This window comes from Alosa pseudoharengus, unplaced genomic scaffold, assembly GCF_046254945.1.
Source record: "Alosa pseudoharengus isolate Yale_2024_CS ecotype anadromous, Long Island Sound unplaced genomic scaffold, YU_APseudo_1.1 YU_APseudo_1.1_scf_17, whole genome shotgun sequence".
NCBI classification, from domain to species: Eukaryota; Metazoa; Chordata; class Actinopteri; order Clupeiformes; family Clupeidae; genus Alosa; species Alosa pseudoharengus.
This window is the reverse complement of record NW_027468640.1, coordinates 6480848-6500847: the sequence shown is the minus strand read 5'-3', so window position 1 is coordinate 6500847 and position 20000 is coordinate 6480848. Positions and strand designations below refer to the sequence as shown.

The window sequence follows — 20000 nt, the reverse complement described above, 5'->3', positions numbered from 1 at the left end:
ACACACACACACGCAGAAGAGAAGGCATGAAGCCTTGGACACGGAAAAACCAGAGCGAGAGAAAATAACAGGACAAATACCTGAGAGAGAGACAGTGGAGGAGCACACACACCGGCTGCTAGGAGAGAGAGAGAGAGAGAGAGAGAGAGAGAGAGAAGAGAGAGAAGAGGAGTGAAGGTAACACACGCTGGCAGACTATAAGATAGCAGTTAGCAGACAGAGGCAGAGAGAGAAAAAGAGGGATAGAGAGAGAGAGAGAGAGAGAGAGAGAGAGAGAGAGAGAGAGAAAGAGGGATAGAGCAGCAGTATCATATGGACACAAGCACAGAGTGGTTACTAGTGAGAGCGGCGTGTATTAATGCCTGTCCTGAGGCATTAGAGGAGGGTTATGGCTGGACCCTGAGGCATTAGGAGGAGGGATCAGGCTGGACGAACCTGACGCTGCTGTGCCGGTAAGAGATGGCGCTGTAGATGAGGTCTGATGAGGTCTGATGTCATCACAAGGAATCCGCCGTCTAGCGTGATGTCATTGGACATACGGCAGGGGAGAGCTGTGATGTCATACATTAGGGGTGTGTGTTGCTGAAGGCTGTGTTAAGGGGCAGTCTCTTAAAGCATGGCATGTTGTCACTGAGCGATGTTAGAGCTGGGTCTTAGGACTGTAAGAGGTACGGCGTTGCTGATTGGTGGTGTGTAGTTGGACGGTAAGAGGTACGGTGTTGCTGATTGGTGGTGTGTAGTTGGACTGTAAGAGGTACGGCGTTGCTGACTGGTGCTGTAGTTGGACTGTAAGAGGTACGGCGTTGCTGACTGGTGCTGTAGTTGGACTGTAAGAGGTACGGCGTTGCTGATTGGTGGTGTGTAGTTGGACTGTAAGAGGTACGGCGTTGCTGTAGTTAGACTGTAAGAGGTACGGCGTTGCTGATTGGTGCTGTAGTTGGACTGTAAGAGGTACGGCGTTGCTGATTGGTGGTGTGTAGTTGGACTGTAAGAGGTACGGGGTTGCTGATTGGTGGTGTAGTTGGACTGTAAGAGGTACGGCGTTGCTGATTGGTGGTGTAGTTGGACTGTTCTGATATATAGTCTCTGGATTAGCAGTGTAGCTGCTAAACAATGACTTGAGTGGTCTGTTGTGGTGACAGCTGTTTCCTCTGAAGTAATGGACATGGGAGAGATGCTGTGATGATGAAGTCATACTCCAGTCGGTCGTATCTTTGGGATGAGTTATACTAAGAATCCAGTAGGCTGTATCTTTGGGATGAGTTATACTCAGACTCCAGTAGGCTGTATCTTTGGGATGAGTTATACTAAGAATCCAGTAGGCTGTATCTTTGGGATGAGTTATACTCAGACTCCAGTAGGCTGTATCTTTGGGATGAGTTATACTCACGGATACTGAGGTCCCCCCAGGCCTGTCACAATTATTACATAATCACCTGATCACATTTTAGATAGTGTCACAGCTTGCTGGAACTAATACACATGTCATTACTACAGTATGTCTACATTGTGTTCCACCCACCTGTTGGGTGGTGACTGGCGCTTTGTATATTTCAGTAGCATGCTTTTAAATTCATTTATGCCATTAAGTGTGTGTGTGGCTTGTTACTATAAATATATGGTCACTATTAGACTATTATACTATTGCTATATGGCTAGTACTAGTCGGCTTATGCCAATAGTGGCATCACATGACCAGATAAAGACAAGGCAGTCATTAATTGCATTCATTTGTGGAACAGCTAATTGTGGACTGGCATTGTAACAGCCCTAGTGTTGTCACCACCTTGATAATGTCCTGGGGCGCGTTTCCCAAAACCATAGTTGCTAACCTGTTAGCAACTTTGTTGGTTGGCAATGGGAAATTGCATTGCAACCAACAAAGTTGCTAACGTAACGCGCCCCTGATTGTGTTGCCACCACCTTGATAATGTCCTGATTGTGTCGTCACCACCTTGATAATGTCCTGATTGTGTCGTCACCACCTTGTTAATGTCCTGATTGTGTTGCCACCACCTTGATAATGTCCTGATTGTGTTGCCACCACCTTGATAATGTCCTGATTGTGTCGTCACCACCTTGATAATGTCCTGATTGTGTCGTCACCACCTTGATAATGTCCTGATTGTGTCGTCACCACCTTGATAATGTCCTGATTGTGTCGTCACCACCTTGATAATGTCCTGATTGTGTCATGTGTTCTGCTGCCCCATTCTAAAGCTGTAACACTAAAGATCCTTGATTGCCAACACTCTCTGGTACAGCACAGCACATGGTCTCTGATCGGAGAGAGGCGCCACTTTTAGCTCCCTTCAGCTCAGCCCTGCTCTACTTTCACTCTCCTCTCTGTCTGCAGCCAAGCCCAGGACATCGCTACGGCAACCGGATCACCGCGGGAGACTGGGCCGGGGGGGCGGCCGTCCTGGGGGGGTCGCAGACTCTCGACAGGGGCATGTGAGAGACGGACTGGCCGACGGCAGGGGCAACGCCGGCCAAAACAAGGCCCAGAACGCGCCCGCCCGGAAGGCCTCCTCCGCCTCCGACAGGTGAGTGGCAGCGCTGAGACCGCAGAGGTCAAAGGTCATGGCTGTGACCTTACTGTGTGTTTGCTGTTGTAGCAGAGGCTATTACACAAAGTGACTTCAAATATTACTATATATTGTACAGATCAACACCTGTAAGAAGACAGTAGACTTCCTGGTGTCATGCATTTAGGATCCGAAGAAATTAAGCCAAATTTGGTCTACCATTTTAGCAGCGGTAGAGCTTGAAGAGTATTTTAGTATACAAAAAACTGACCAGGTCCATCCAGAATTTATATTTGGTGAAGCCTCTGCCATTTCTTTAGTTCTTTTCAGTAGTTCCTTCAGTACTAGAACAAGGTCACAAGGTCAGGACAGGAGAACAAGGTCACAAGGTCAGGACAGGAGAACAAGGTCACAAGGTCAGGACAGGAGATAAGCAAGCTGCCTCACAATTGTCCTATGTGGCCGTAGATTTGATAGACGATAGCTGCACACCTGATTTTGGAGCGTACCTATGTTCCCTGGGGTCCTATGTTCCCCGCTTTGTATGGGACCGGGGAACATAGGACCCTTTTTTAAAACCCTAACCATAACCCTAACCCCGAGCGGGGAACATGGGACCCGGGGAACATAGGGATGACCCCCCTGATTGCACTTGTTTGATTAGCTCACGTCAATGCTCAGCCTGTTGATTAGTCATGTCTGCTTGTGGTCTGGTTTGGTCTGGTCTGAGAACATGCAGGAGTTGATTGGTCATGTCTGCTTGTGGTCTGGTTTGGCTGGTTTGGTCTGGTCTGAAAACATGCAGGAGTTGATTTGTCATGTCTGCTTGTGGTCTGGTTTGGCTGGTTTGGTCTGGTCTGAAAACATGCAGGAGTTGATTGGTCATGTCTGCTTGTGGTCTGGTTTAGCTGGTTTGGTCTGGTCTGAGAACATGCAGGAGTCTTGTAGCTCAGATATCTGATCATGGCCTTATTGGTCAGTGGCAAGTAGCTCGATTGGCCAAACATCAAAGGAGAGATGGAGGAGGAAGTAAAGACAGAAATGAAAGGTGAACAAAAGCCTGCTTGCCAAAATGATGGATAAAGTTGCTTTACCATTTCAGTGTCATTGGATCTGTCTGTTTTATTCCTCTTTTCCTCTCCTTTTCTTTTCCTCTCCTTTTCTTTTCCTCTCCTTTTCTTTTTCTCTCCCTCTTCCTCTTTCTCTTCATTTCTCTGTCTCGCTCTCTCCCTCTTCATTTTTATTTCTCTCTCTCTTCTTTTCTCTCTCTCCTTCATTTTTTTTCTCTCTCTCTTTTCTCTCTCCCTCTCCCTCTCTCTCTCTCTCTGGTTGCATGGTGTGAATGAGAGTAGTGTTGGGATGTGAGTGGCCCAGCGAGGGATCGAGCAACTGAAAGAGAGCTCTAGAATGAGAATGAGAACGATAGCCCGCTGCTTATTCAGCAGGGAAGAGGGGGGATGTGGGCGTGTGTGTGTGTGTGTGTGTGTGTGTGTGTGTGTGTGTGTGCGTGCAAGATGTGAATGGTTAGGCGAGTGTGCTCTCTCTCTATGCAGCCAAAAACGCTTTTCAGAGAAAACAACTGATCTCACACACACTCTGTCTGTATCACACACACTCCGCACCGCTGAGCTCACACACACTCTGTCTGTATCACACACACACTCCGCACCGCTGAGCTCACACACTCTGTCTGTATCACACACACTGCTGTGCCTGCGTTGTGTGTATCAGTTACAGCCCCCCCCCCCACCCCCACCCTCACCTCCTGCCCATCCTTCCCCAAGCCAACGCTGTGCTGCGCTCCCCAGTCAATGGAGAGTGTGTGTGTGTGTGTGTGTGTGTGTGAGGGGGTGACTGTGTGTGTGTGAGGGGGTGACTGTGTGTGTGTGTGTGTGTGTGAGGGGGTGACTGTGTGTGTGTGTGTGTGTGTGTGTGTGTGTGTGAGGGGGTGACTGTGTGTGTGTGTGTGTGTGTGTGTGAGGGGGTGACTGTGTGTGTGTGTGTGTGTGTGTGTGTGTGTGAGGGGGGGGGGGGGTTCAAGTGGCATGTGGACTCCGGGGGGCCCTAATCCTCACGGCCATTGTGGAGCAGATTAGCCATGCTAAACCGGTCCAGAATGACTCAGCATATTTTCAATGGCCCAGTCACCGTCGCCTCATCTGACACCTCAAATCAAATGCAACGGGAGACTCTCGTCCACCCGCATGCACCAGCCAAGTGGACACCCTATAACACACACACACACACACACACACAGGTCCACATACAGACACAGAGGTAAACACACACACACTCTCACACACACAAATGAGATGTCAGCAATGTGGCAACCTTAGAGTGCTGTACAATTGCTCTAGCCATTTCAGAATCCCAGGCACATCTTTTGCATTCCAAGAGTAGCTACTAAATGTACTGGGAGCGCTCTCTGAACAGGCTGAGGCGAGAGAGATGTCATGTAGTCCTGCAGACACACACACACACACACACACACACACACACACACACACACACATAGTCTTGCCGCCCTGGCCTCAGAGAAGCAGACACACACACACACACCCACACACACACACACACACACACACACACACACACACACACATGCACACACACACACACACACACACACATAGTCCTGCTGCCCTGGCCTCAGAGAAGCAGGGACATACCGTACACTTCAGTGGTAGCGCTAGACAATGTATCCTCTGTGGCCAGGCCCTAGCGGAGTGTGCTTGTGTTGATCAGGCCTTCTTTATTAGCCCACACACACACACACACACACACACACACACACATAGTCTGCACCACATGATGAGGAGAGCGCTACACATGAGATCCTGGAAGGCCTTGGGACCATAGTAGGTCTGGTTAGGAGGCTGTGCAGTACTCTGTGTAATCAATACTGTCTTATGTGACCTGACTAACTTATGCATTTGTCATGTATACAGACCTTACTGTCCTGTGTCTGACCCTAGGCAGATGGGTCAGGCTCTTTAGTCGTGGATCTGCTCGAGGTTTCTTCCTTTGTGTATCTCCAATTCTAGGGAGTTTTTCCCTGTTACCCCTGTTGCCCCTGTTGCCCATGGGCCTTCTTTTCTTTTCTTTTCTCTGATTGTCTAACACTCTGTAAAGTATCATGAGACATGTGCAATGTTTTGGCGCTCTATAAGTACAATTAAATTGAAATTGAAATTATTCTTGATGATTTGGTTAGAGACATGTTTGTGAATGTAGCAGTCCTGGTTATGAGGCTGCCCTAGTAATCAGTGTAATCAATACTGTCTTATTCTTGAAGATTTGGTTAGAGACACGTTTGTGAATATACAGTAGTTCCTGGTTATGAGGCTGCATTAGTAGTCAGTGTAATCAAATTAGTAGTCAGTGTAATCAATAGTGTCTTATGCTTGATGATTTGGTTAGAGACACGTTTGTGATAGTTCCTGGTTAGTTCCTGGTTAGGTCCTGGTTAGTTTGTGGTTAGTTCGTGGTTAGTTCCTGGTTAGGTCCTGGTTAGTTCCTGGTTAGTTCCTGGTGTAGTCCCCCTCCTACTCCGCTTGTCTTCCCTGTATCTCTGCTCTCTGTGCCTGACTGATCTCATCAATGGCCCCCCTGATGGACTTAACATGCCTGAAGTATTGGCTAATTCCCTTCTAATCACATTGGCTTCAATCAGTTGTGCTCTCTGCTGAGATAGATGGCAGATACAATGGGCTAGATACGCTACGCAGGCCGGGGGGGGGGGGGGGGGGGGGTAGTACACAAGTCTGACTGGAAAAAAGCCCTTGGACTGAGTGAGGGCTCAACTGATGGTGCCACTAAAGTCTCGGGTGTCACAAGCCCATTGGAAGCCAAAAGTGCTGACTGTCGACTAGCCGTGTGATTCACTGGGGCATGCTGGCCAATAGATGGGGACTGATATGATGATCAGAGTTGCCATTTAGTGCTGTACGTATGAAAAGTACAGTTCAAGAGGTGTTGGTCTATGAGCTGAGCTATACCTTCTAGCGGGCAGGATGTGAAAAAGATTGTTCCTGGGGCACTTGTTCTTGTTTGTCTCACATGTTGTGTGGTCATTTCAGTGAATCTGTTAATTTCACAGAATCAGATTGGTTTACATTGATCCAATATGAACATTTCAATACGAAATACTGATTTCTTACAAAGATAGGTTAATTGACATAACAGTGAAATTATAACCTGCCACTGGTCAGGTCAGTCTTATGGATCGGAGGGGACCTTGTGAAAATGCTTTGACTATAGGGCAAAGTTCCTGTGGAAACTTCCTGTGCAGTAATGCCACTTGAATTGTCCCCATTGATCTGAATTGAAGTAATCAATTATCATTTCATTCATAACAGTTCATGCTCAGAATAGGGAATGTAGACCCTCTGAAAACCCAGCTCTTTAGAGAACATCTCCTCTCATAGCACCACTTACAACAAGTCTTGTTGATCCTAGCACTACCCACCCATCTTGAACTGACACTCAACTGTTTAAAAACAGCACTCACTGATGCACTTACCTTACTGTACTCCGTTTTTAAATTGTCCTAAAATTGTTGAGAGAATTGTAATGTAATGTAATGTAATAATGGAATGTGCTAGTGTAGAACAACAGCCAACACTATTAGCAAATGCTAATGCCAGCTAGTTCACAGACATGGTAAATGTGCAGGTGTATGATCTCAGTATGGCCCATAATTAAACAATTTTTATAAATGTTTTTATTTTTATAGAGAATATTCTATTATTAGGCCGAGGCTACTAGCCAAAGCCCAGGATCAGCAAATAGTCAGCAGACTAACTCTGAGGCCCACTTCCTGTTTCTAGGCCAGACAAGAGGATGACCCTTCCCTCCAGGTTTCAGAAGGAGGTCCATGCCCATCTCTCCAGGAACCCTCAGCAGAGTAATGGTGAGTGGTGTGATCTCTCTCTCTTTCTCTCTCTCTCTCAAATGCAAATGGTGCTTTATTGGCATGACAAATATGACACTTGTATTGCCAAAGTAATTGTTACATAAATGCACAGTATCAGGATCTAAGCAATTATACTGGTACATACAAGGGGGAGGAGTACATGGACAAAGTGTTTTGTGCGCGTATGTGTCTGTGTCTGTGTGTCAGAGTTCAAAATATTGAGTTTAATTTCGAGTTCTGAGTGTCTCAACACAGGCTCTGTCTCTCTCTCTCTCTCTCTCTCTCTCTCTCTCCCTCCCTCTCTCTCTCTCTCTCTTACATAAAACAGTGCACATTGTGTTCACTTTTAAACAACTATGAAGTGAAGTAGGCTAAACGACAATACAAGCAAAGATCCAATTAAGGAGAAGTGCTTTATGAAGAGAAAGTGTAACTTACTCATGATGAAGAACAGAAAGCAAAATGCCACTCATAGACTGCTTGTCTGTACAACAGGGGAAATGGTGAATTCAAGCAAAAGGGCGAACAACATGACGGGGTTATGAGGGCTCTATAAAGTTCATATAGATTTTAGATTCAACTTTATTGTCATTGTGCAGAGTACAAGTACAGAGACAACGAAATGCAAAACATGGAGAAAATACAGCATAACATGAGGAGAGGGGAGGAGAAAAAAACAGCCCCCAGATTATGCTCCTGTGGAGAGTACAGTGTGGGAACAGGAAACACCTCAGCAACATAAGCACATAGTCAGTACACTTTACAACATGAAGGACACACGGCTTGCAACAGGGGAGGGGAGTGGGGGGTGGAGGGAGTCCAGTGCAGGCAAGCAGCCATCCGGTCCTGCAGCCATTTTTGGCGCTGGACACAGACCCGCTTATTATAACTGACAACTAATGAAAATCACAAATTCAGTATCTCAGAAAATTAGAATATTACTTAAGACCAATACAAAAAAAAAGGTCTTTTTAGAAATGTTGGCCAACTGAAAAGTATGAACATGAAAAGTATGAGCATGTACAGCACTCAATACTTAGTTGGGGCTCCTTTTGCCTGAATTACTGTAGCAATGCGGCGTGGCATGGAGTCGATCAGTCTGTGGCACTGCTCAGGTGTTATGAGAGCCCAGGTTGCTCTTGGCCTTCAGCTCTTCTGATTTGTTGGGTCTGGCGTATCGCATCTTCCTCTTCACAATACCCATAGATTTTCTATGGGGTTAAGGTCAGGCGAGTTTGCTGGCCAATTAAGAACAGGGATACCATAGTCCTTAAACCAGGTACTGGTAGCTTTGGCACTGTGTGCAGGTGCCAAGACCTGTTGGAAAATGAAATCTGCATCTCCATATAGTTGGTCAGCAGCAGGAAGCATAAAGTGCTCTAAAACTTCCTGGAAGACGGCTGCGTTGACCCTAGACCTCAGAAAACACAGTGGACCAACACCAGGAGATGACATGGCACCCCAAACCATCACTGACTGTGGAAACTTTACACTGGACTTCTGTGCCTCTCCTCTCTTCCTTCAGACTTTGGGACCTTGATTTCCAAAGGAAACGCAAAATTTACTTTCATCAAACTTTGGACCACTCAGCAGCAGTCCAGTCCTTTTTGTCTTTAGCGCAGGCGAGACGCTTCTGACGCAGTCTCTTGTTCAAGAGTGGCTTGACACAAGGAATGCGACAGCTGAAACCTATGTCTTGCATACGTCTGTGCGTGGTGGTTCTTGAAGCACTGACTCCAGCTGCAGTCCACTCTTTGTGAATCTCCCCCACATTTTTGAATGGGTTTTGTTTCACAATCCTCTCCAGGGTGCGGTTATCCCTATTGCTTGTACACTTTTTGCTCTGTGAACAGCCAGCCTCTTTAGCAATGACCTTTTGTGTCTTGCCCTCCTTGTGCAAGGTGTCAATGGTCGTCTTTTGGACAACTGTCAAGTCAGCAGTCTTCCCCATGATTGTGTAGCCTACAGAACTACAGAGACCATTTAAAGGCCTTTGCAGGTGTTTTGAGTTAATTAGCTGATTAGAGTGTGGCACCAGGTGTCTTCAATATTGAACCTTTTCACAACATTCTAATTTTCTGAGATACTGAATTTGGGATTTTCATTAGTTGTCAGTTATAATAATAAAAATTAAAATAAATATGTGTGGAATGAATGTATACTTTATACAAGTTTCACTTTTTGAATGGAATTACTAAAATAAATAAGCTTTTTCATGATATTCTAATCATATGACCAGCACCTGTATATATGTTTAGGAGTTTGTGTATGTGTAGGCCTGGAGAGTCGCACCGCCTGGCATCACAATAGTGCCTCCGTCCGCAGGATTGTCATAGCGATAACACAACAAGTTGCTATGGAGACAACCTTGATCAGGTCCCAGACAGAGTCCACAATCAGCAGGTGTCTGTAGGAAGTGGGGGAAGGAACGCAAGAGCGTCTCACTGCAGTGCTCTTCCGGGGGAGTTGTTGTTCCAGCAGCGGCCTTGGCCGAGGCCCGTGCTGGTTGAGGGGGGCCAAAAGCAGATAAGATTGTAATTGTTTGGTCTTGGGGCGAGTAGCCGCATTCCAATTTACACGACTACTCTCTTAGTCCATTCTGGTCCAATTGCCTTTGTAAAGCAGTGAGCTTCTCCATGATGTTATCCAACCTAGTATCCATAAAATCCATCCTGGTTTCCATCAACTGCTTGAAAGTCCCAGTCTGGGTGCCAACAGTTCTGCCCACTGCTTCAATCATGACGGGCAGCCTTATGAGGCTTTGAACAGCTGTCACCGTTTTCTGAATTCCTCGATAAACCAGGGCAATGCCTAATCCAATCAGCAAAAGACCTGTTATCATGGTTCCGAATAGGTAGATATCTTCAATGTCCTCCACAGAAAGAGCCGCCAGGCACACGACCCGCCACTTCTCACACTCGTCGAGAAGATGGTGTCAATTGCGTTGAGAGACCAGTTGATCAAATCCATGATTTGTTTTGTTTGGAGAGCAGTACAGAGAGAGTCTCTCAAAGTATGAGACAGTAGACTAGACGAGACAAAGGAGCAAAGCAGGGAAGATAAGGGGAGGAGAGGGAGAGAAAATGCGACTGCCTTCGTTGAGAGCCAAGAGAAGAAGGCCCGTCGTGCCTGCACACAGACCTCACTACACAGACCTCACTACACACACAGACCTCACTGCACACACAGACCTCACTACACACAGACCTCACTGCACACACAGACCTCACTGCACACACAGACCTCACTGCACACACAGACCTCACTGCACACAGACCTCACTACACACAGATCTTACTACACACAGACCTCACTACACACATATATGGGGGAAGCATCCCTGACTTTAAGGCATCCATTTGTTTACCAAATGTTTCCATCCGTACCGACTTTATAGGGCAAAGAACATATGTTTGTTATCAGTAAGTCTACTTCATGATGGTCAATCCCATGATTGTGTGCATACATTATACATAAAAATGTCTATATAATTAAACACTGATTCTAAATTGAATTAGGTGTATGTGAGATTCACTAATAAAATACAAAAATAAAAAAAGAAGCACTGTTTCTCTAAACACTTTTCTCATGCTGTACTATGCCTGGGTTTTGCTAATAGCTGCCGTCAGACGTCAGGCTGCTGTCCAACTGCTAAATGGACTGGGACATCAAAGGTCCCCCCTCAGGGATGGCAACTTACAAGAGGACGGACACACACACACACACACACAAACACACACACCCTAGTGTGATTGGCCTGATTCGAAGTTTGATTTTTCCAGCTCGCAAGCCAACTGAGAGTTGCTAGACTACCCTGGCTGCAAATTACATTTGCTGCCGCTAGGGTGTGTCTAGATTTCTAGGCCACTATCCCTCTGCTGTGAGCAAGAATTCAGACCACGACACTGCAGCACTAACTAAACCAGGTGTGAAGCTAGGCCTAACGTGACTAAACCAGGTGTGAAGCTAGGCCTAACGTGACTTTGCTGACAGGTTGGCGTCAAATCGTGCTCAACAACCACACCGCTATTGTAAACACTCTAAGGTCGCCTTCAAGAAAGCTAAACGATGCTTTGAAAACACATGTTTACCCGGAAAAAACAGGAGGGTTGACAGGTATAACACACAAAGAGTGTCATCACCTCAGGGACGATTTTAAGCAGCCTCCCTAAAAGAGGGGGTTGAGGGCCTGCAGATGTGAAGCTGTATGACCACATCTCCTCAGAGCTTCAGCCAGTAGATGATGATATTTGTATTTATTTTATATTTGTATTTATTTATTTATTTATTTTATTGTCTCTTTTTCCAGCCCCTGCCAACCTAAACGAGAGTTCCCCACAGGCAAAACCCAAGACGGGCCTGTCGGGGTCCTACAACCCACAGCAGGTGCAGGGCCGCCTGAAAGAGATCCTGAACAAGTACAGCAATGGCCTCTGGGTGTCCAAGCTGCCGCAGCTCTACAGGGAGCTGTACAAGCAGGAGCTGCCGGGGGAGGCGCTGAAAGACCTGGAGCAGTGGACACATGTCTGCACCGTAAGACCTCACTGCACACAGACCTCACTGCACACACAGACCTCACTACACACAGACCTCACTGCACACAGACCTCACTGCACACACAGACCTCACTGCACACAGACCTCACTGCACACACAGACCTCACTACACCGTAAGACCTCACTGCACACACAGACCTCACTGCACCGTAAGACCTCACTGCACACACAGACCTCACTACACACAGACCTCACTGCACACAGACCTCACTGCACACACAGACCTCACTGCACACACAGACCTCACTGCACACACAGACCTCACTACACCGTAAGACCTCACTGCACACACAGACCTCACTGCACCGTAAGACCTCACTGCACACAGACCTCACTGCACACACAGACCTCACTGCACACAGACCTCACTGCACACAGACCTCACTGCACCGTAAGACCTCACTGCACCGTAAGACCTCACTGCACACAGACCTCACTGCACACAGACCTCACTGCACCGTAAGACCTCACTGCACACACAGACCTCACTGCACACAGTCCTCACTGCACACACAGACCTCACTGCACACACAGACCTCACTGCACACACAGACCTCACTGCACACAGACCTCACTGCACACAGACACAGCACAGACCTCACTGCACACAGACCTCACTGCACACAGTCCTCACTGCACACACAGACCTCACTGCACACACAGACCTCACTGCACACACAGACCTCACTACACACAGACCTCACTGCACACAGACCTCACTGCACACACAGACCTCACTGCACACACAGACCTCACTGCACACAGACCTCACTGCACACAGACCTCACTGCACACACAGACCTCACTGCACACACAGACTTCACTGCACACAGACCTCACTGCACACAGACCTCACCGCACACACAGACCTCACTGCACACAGACCTCACTGCACACACAGACCTCACTGCACACACAGACCTCACTGCACACAGACCTCACTGCACACACAGACCTCACTGCACACACAGACCTCACTGCACACAGACCTCACTGCACACAGACCTCACTGCACACAGACATCACTGCACAAACAGACCTCACTGCACACAGACACAGCACATACCTCACTGTTCACAGACACACACAACACAGACCTCACTGTTCACAGACATAATGCTGAAGTCACTACACACAGACCTCACTGCACACAGACACAAGAGGGACTGACTGCACTAATCTGCTCATTGTCCCATTCTGTCATTTCATTCTGCCTTTGTCCTTTGACCAAATACAATTCTCTCCCCTCTGTCTTTCCCCCCATTCACACATCCTCTCTCTCTCTCTCTCTCTCTCTCTCTCTCTCTCTCTCTGTCTCTCTCTCCCTCTCTCTCTCTCTGTCTTATTCTCTCTGTCTCTCTCTCTCTCTCTCTCTCCCTGTCTCTCTCTCTCTGTCTCTCTCTCTCTGTCTGTCTCTCTCTGTCTCTCTCTCTGTCTCTGTCTCTCTCTCTCTCTGTCTCTCTCTCTCTCTGTCTCTCTCTCTCTCTCTCTGCCTCCTTCTCTACCTCCGTCTCTCTCAGCTGGAGAAGCCGTGCAGCACCAACCCCGCCGAGCTGCTCCTCTACCCGGCCAAAGACTCCAGCAGCAGCAGCAGCGGGGTCCCCAGCACACCGACCCCTCCAAGGGGCGACCGTCACTCTCCTGGTCCCCAGAAGCTGCCTCCTCCCCGCACACCCACCCCCAGCACCCCCGCCTCGCCCCCCAGCCCTGCCCCCCTCGGCCCGGGCACGCCGCCCCCCTCCCTGACCCCGGAGCTGCGGCGCAACCTGGGCGAGCTGCTGCTGAGGTACAGCAGTGGGCTGTGGGCCCACGCGCTGCCCAAGCTCTACCAGGACACCTACAAGAGCGCGCTGCCCGAGCACGTGCTCCAGAACCTCGCGCTGCTCGCCGACTTCTGCACCGTCGACTACCCCATGCCCGACAACCCCAAGCGCGCCATCCTGTACGTGCGCGCGGCCGAGGACGAGAACTGCAACCGGGCGCGGCCGGAGACGGAGGCGGAGACGGGCAAGCGTCCCAGCTGCCAGGCGCAGGTGCCCGCGCTGCAGATACCGCGTGAGGAGTACCCGTCAGTGCTGGTGGTGGAGGCGGCCTGCACCAACAGCGTCGTGCTCAGGTGAGGATGCAGGGCTGAGGTAACACAGGTGTGCTCAGTGAGGTAACACAGGTGTGCTCAGTGAGGTAACACAGGTGTGCTCAGTGAGGTAACACAGGTGTGCTCAGGTGAGGATGCAGGGCTGAGGTACTGTAACACAGGTGTGTTAGGATAAACCTGCTGTGCTCAGGTGAGAGCAGGGTGGTGAAGTAACACAGGTGTGTTAGGATCACACTAATCAGCGGCAAGAGGCAGGTTTCCTATTGTTCTCTATGGTTCGGCAGCGGAACGGTGGCAGCACTGGCATAACGCTAGCGTTGAACAAGCTGAGCATTGAACTTGGTTCAACTTTCAAAGCGACACACGAGCGTATTCAATTGTCAGTTAAGGCAAACCGTTTGTGTTGCGATAGGAACGAGATAGAACTTATTATGGTCTGAGCGTTCGGTTAGACTTGCTGCTGCCGGTTGGCGCTGGCCAATGTGATCCCCGCTTTAATGCCCATTCACACCAAGAACGATAACGATAACGATAACGATAAATAAGTATCGTTCTTGTTAATATGAATGACAACGTTCACACATAAACTATAACGATAATGACATGAAGAACGATATCGCTGGGGATCACTTTCAGAGCGATTTTCAGAACGATAAAAAGCTAATAGCCAATCAGAACCCGTCTAATTTTAACCGTCACATTCATTAACACAAGGAGAGACTTTGTTTATCGTCGTTCAGTGTGAACGCTTTTATCGTTATGGTTATAGTTATGGTTATAGTTATCGTTATCGTTCTTGGTGTGAATAGGCCTTTAGTGTTCCGTTGGTGTGATTGATGGCTGCAGGTACATCGGCGAGGGCTACTCGCAGGCGCAGGAGAAGCTGGAGGACGAGATGCGGGAGTTCTACGGCCAGGACAACACCAGGAAGGCCCTGACCAACCCCGTGTCGGGGCAGCTGGCAGCTGTCCGCGCTGAGGAGGAGGAGGAGATCCTTCGTGCCCAAGTGTGTGAGGTCATGGCGGATAAGGTCAAGGTGAGTGCTGAAAACTGTGGTGCCAGGCATCATCATCACACACATCACACATCACACACACACACATCATCATCACACACATCACACGCACACACATACACACACACACACATCATCATCACACATCACACGCACACACACACACACACATCATCAACACACATATCACACGCACAGTGGGCACACATCGTTCCAAGTGTCATGTACTTTTGTAAGTGTTTTATGTGTCAGTCTTGGTGTATGCACTGTTGTAGGTGTTTTATATGTCTGTCTTGGTGTATGCACTGTTGTAGGTGTTTTATATGTCTGTCTTCATGTATACACTGTTGCTTTGCAGGTATATTATGTGGATCATGGGTTTTCGGAGGTCATCAGTAAAACCAAGCTGCTGGAGTTGCATGAGAAGTTCTTCAAACTGCCCTTCCAGGCCACTAAATGCAAACTGGCTGGTGAGTTCAGCTAGAAAGTCGGCTGCGGATTGCTGCTTACACTGGCAGCCATCTGCTCTGCTCAGACTTTCCCTTTCTCTGCTCTATCCCCACTGTTGCATTCCTCTTCATTTACATTTGTTTTTAAATGTACCCATTCAATTTACCTGTGTGTGTGTGTGTGTGTGTGTGTGTGTGTGTGTGTGTGTGTGTGTGTGTTTGGGTGTGTGTGCGTGTGCGTGTGCATGTGCGTGTGTGTGTCAGGACTGGAGCAGTTCAGCCAGGAGGCGTCTGTGCTGAAGAAGTTTGATTCCATGGCGAGTGGGAAGATCCTGCTAGCCGAGATTCTAGAACGCCAGGAGACACCACTCATGGTCCTGTACGACACGTCGCAGGATGATGATGTCAACATCAATGCAGCGTGCATGAAGGCCCTGCAGGACAAGTCCCTGGAGAGCCCTCTGCAGGTGCCCCTCCCAACATGGCCGCTTGGCTAAGATGATTACATCACTTCAAAATCCCATTAATCCCACGAACCGTCTGCAACCTCCCCCTCTGCCTCTACAGACAGACAACAACAGCTCCGTATTACTCCAACAGGCTGTCTTTAACCAGAGCCTCACATCACTTAGGGTTACACTACCTTTAAAGACAGACAACAACAGCGCCCTGCTACTCCAACAGGCTGTCTTTAACCAGAGCCTCACATCACTTAGGGTTACACTACCTTTAAAGACAGACAACAACAGCGCCCTGCTACTCCAACAGGCTGTCTTTAACCAGAGCCTCACATCACTTAGGGTTACACTACCTTTAAAGACAGACAACAACAGCGCCCTGCTACTCCAACAGGCTGTCTTTAACCAGAGCCTCACATCACTTAGGGTTACACTACCTTTAAAGACAGACAACAACAGCGCCCTGCTACTCCAACAGGCTGTCTTTAACCAGAGCCTCACATCACTTAGGGTTACACTACCTTTAAAGACAGACAACAACAGCGCCCTGCTACTCCAACAGGCTGTCTTTAACCAGAGCCTCACATCACTTAGGGTTACACTACCTTTAAAGACAGACAACAACAGCTCCGTATTACTCAAACAGGCTGTCTTTAACCAGAGCCTCACATCACTTAGGGTTACACTACCTTTAAAGACAGACAACAACAGCTCCGTATTACTCCAACAGGCTGTCTTTAACCAGAGCCTCACATCACTCCCACACACAGAGAATGGAGAGTTAGCGGAATCATGAGGAGATATTCACCGATTGTTACAAAAAGTGTTAGAAATCGCTTAAGAGTCTCTGACAGTTCCTTTTAATGAAATAAACAAAAAGCCACAATGCTGAGCTGAGAGTAGCCAAGTGTCTGAACAGATTGGGTTTGGTTCTGATTCTGTCCCAGATCAGGCCTCCTTTGGCCCAGAGGCGTGTGCTATTGGGAGCATTTCACAATCCCACCAGGATTTCAGAGGGAAATTTCATCTGGACTTCACCAGTTGTTAATGATGTTGTTGTTGTTGTTGTTGTTGTTGCTCTCGCAGGTGAACAGTGCCTACATGAATGTGAGTGTGTCGAGTGTCTGTTCGGACGGGACCATCTACTGCCAGCTGCCCTCCCGAGGCCTGGCCAAGCTCACCGAGGTGCTGGGGAAGACCGAGGCCTACTTCCACTCTCAGGTACAACACACCTGCTCCACACGTTGGAGCTGCATGGAGCTGCATCTCATCTGTAGTGGACCGGTCTGCATCTGTAGTGGACCGGTCTGCGTCTGTAGTGGACCGGTCTGCGTCTGTAGTGGACCGGTCTGCGTCTGTAGTGGACTGGTCTGCGTCTGTAGTGTCGCTCTCGAGAAGAGTGAGAAAGGGAGCGAGCTGTGGCGCAGCCGTCACGTCAGCGTCCTACACCACACGCAGCTTCAGTGCCCACGGGGACTGGCCTGATGTCATTTCCTGTCTCTCTCTTACTCACTTCCTGTCCACTCCTCACTGCCCTTAGCAAAAAAAAGTTTATGGAAGTGTACTGTTGAACAACTTATTTTGAACTAAGTATATGTATAGTTGACTTTTTGTGTACTGGCACTAAATTGATTTATACTTGGCTTATACTGATCTAGCCTTTAATATGGTACTTATACTTAAATATACTTAATATACTTACACTTGGTGGAAAAGTCTAAGTATATTTACTTGTACTTATACTTATAGAGGTTATACTTTAAGTACTGTACTGTATGTATACTATCATGAACATGAAAAAATGGGCTACAAAATATACATGAGCAGTGAGCAGCAGTGTTCAAGGACCCAGAGGGTTGCAGGTCCGAGCCCAACTCCTCCTGACAAAACACTTAACCCCAAAAGTGCTCGCGCTGTGCAGGCTGGCGCCTTGCATGGCAGCCAATGCTATTGGTATGTGTAATATAAATGCAGTATATAAATCATATCAGTAATCAATATAAATACAGTCCATTTACCATTAGTAATCTAACAGTACACCTATAATTTAGTATTTTTACACCTTAAAATGCTTTGAGTATACTATAATGGACTAAAAATGTGCCAGAAGTATATAACTGGTATCTTCACTAGTACTATTATAAACTGAAAAGTGCACCACAAGCACATGTATACGGTACTAATGAATTTACTAAGTAAAGTAAACTTGGGAATTATACTTCAACTGCACTTAAGTTTACTTGATAAAATTAGTATACCATTTTTTGGTAAGGGATAGTTAGAAACCCCCCAAAATAGGTATTAAAAAAAACCCTCTTACACTTACATATCACTTACACCACTGGGGTTAGGTAAGAGTAAGGATCTGAAGTTAGTCAAGCCGGTGGTTTCTGTGAAACACAAACCCTTACAAAAACAAACTGAAAGACATCTCAAACAGTGTCCTTGTGTGCTTGTTGTGCCTGTGGTATTTTTGGCGCTAGTAGTTGTGGCATTGTTGGCGTGTGTGTGTGTGTGTGTGTGTGTGTGTGTGTGTGTGTGTGTGTGTGTGTGTGTGTGTGTGTGTGTGTGTGTGTATGTGTGTGTAGACACTTTGCTCCAGTAGCCTCTGACTGCTCTAACTGTTGTCCTTGCTTGTGTAGGAGTGCTGTAGGTGTGGTGATAGCCAGATTGGGATTAGAGTCCGTAATCTGGGACTAAGAACTGGCCCATCTAATCTGTAGTAAACACTGACCCATTGACACAATACAAACATTCCCACATTTAGATATTACATCATATGACTCGACAAGCAATACCTCTCTGTTGTATACCACTAAGGCTAATTATGACCGCTGCGCAGCGAAGCGGCGGTCATATAGGTTTAGTCAGATTTTTCTTTTTTTTTTTTTTTTTTTCGCATGTCCAAATTTCCGTCAAGGATTCCCGGGACACTGAAAGACCGGGGTAGACGAAACTTGGTGGGCATGTAACCCCATATGGATAGCATGGAACCATCGTTTTTCGTTTTGATCTGTAGCCCCCCCGCTGGACTGCACCCCCCGAAAGGAGGGTATGGCAGACACAGTTTTCTGTGAATATCTCGAGAACCGTAAGGTTTAGGAGGACCATTTTTTTTTGTATGTTGATCTCAAGGGGCCATGTCAACCCATTCCATAACCACTCATTTCATGTATAGCGCCACCTAGTTAAACACAAAAAAGTAAAAATGAGGTGTTGTAATCGCAGGTATAACATAGTCAAAACTGCACGAAATTGGAAGTGTAGGATCATTATGACACCCTCTGAATGCACGCCAAGTTTCGTGGAATTCCGTTCATGGGGGGCCACATAATAAATTCATTTATGTTACTATACACCAACTGGCCTGTAGGTGGCCGGAGACAGTTTTCTGTGAATATCTCGAGAACCGTAGGGCCGAGGAGGTCCACTTTTTTTTTGTATGTTGGTCTTAAGGGGGCATGTCAACCCATCCCATTACCACCTATTTCATGTATAGCGCCACCTAGTTAAAAATTAAAAAGCAAAAAATTAGGTGTTTTCATCACAATATCTCTGGCTGACATGGTCAAAACTGCACGAAATTGAAAGTGTAGGATCATTATGACACCCTCCGAATGCATGCCAAGTTTTGTGAACTTTCGTTCATGGGGGGCCTTAAAATAAAATAATTTATGTGTACATTTAGTGACCGTAGACCAACAAGGAATCCCGGGACACTGAAAGACCGGGGTAGACGAAACTTGGTGGGCATGTAACCCCACATGGATAGCATGGAACCATCGTTGTTCGTTTTGATCTGTAGCCCCCCCCGCTGTACTGGACCCCCCGAAAGGAGGGTAGGGCAGGTAGTATTATTCAATCAGGCTAGCGTGCCATAGCTACGGTATATGCAAGGCTACTTGTGATATAAAGTTGAAATTGATATGTAGTTATACTTTCATTTCTGATTAAATCAAACTAATTTAATAGCGCTGGACAAGT

At 47.4% G+C, this 20000-nt stretch overlaps 1 protein-coding gene across 1 annotated transcript in view; it reads left to right on the top strand.

Annotated features, from left to right (window-relative positions):
• The window catches only part of tdrd7b (tudor domain containing 7 b), a 35622-nt gene that overhangs the window by 7089 nt on the left and 8533 nt on the right, over nucleotides 1–20000 (top strand). Inside the window, exons 4-11 of the mRNA XM_076288497.1 lie at nucleotides 2357–2546; nucleotides 7358–7440; nucleotides 11753–11976; nucleotides 13520–14115; nucleotides 14941–15130; nucleotides 15468–15579; nucleotides 15823–16025; nucleotides 17103–17237. Of these exons, the coding sequence (XP_076144612.1) occupies nucleotides 2357–2546; nucleotides 7358–7440; nucleotides 11753–11976; nucleotides 13520–14115; nucleotides 14941–15130; nucleotides 15468–15579; nucleotides 15823–16025; nucleotides 17103–17237 (1733 nt within the window). The remainder of the gene's footprint in view (nucleotides 1–2356; nucleotides 2547–7357; nucleotides 7441–11752; nucleotides 11977–13519; nucleotides 14116–14940; nucleotides 15131–15467; nucleotides 15580–15822; nucleotides 16026–17102; nucleotides 17238–20000) is intronic.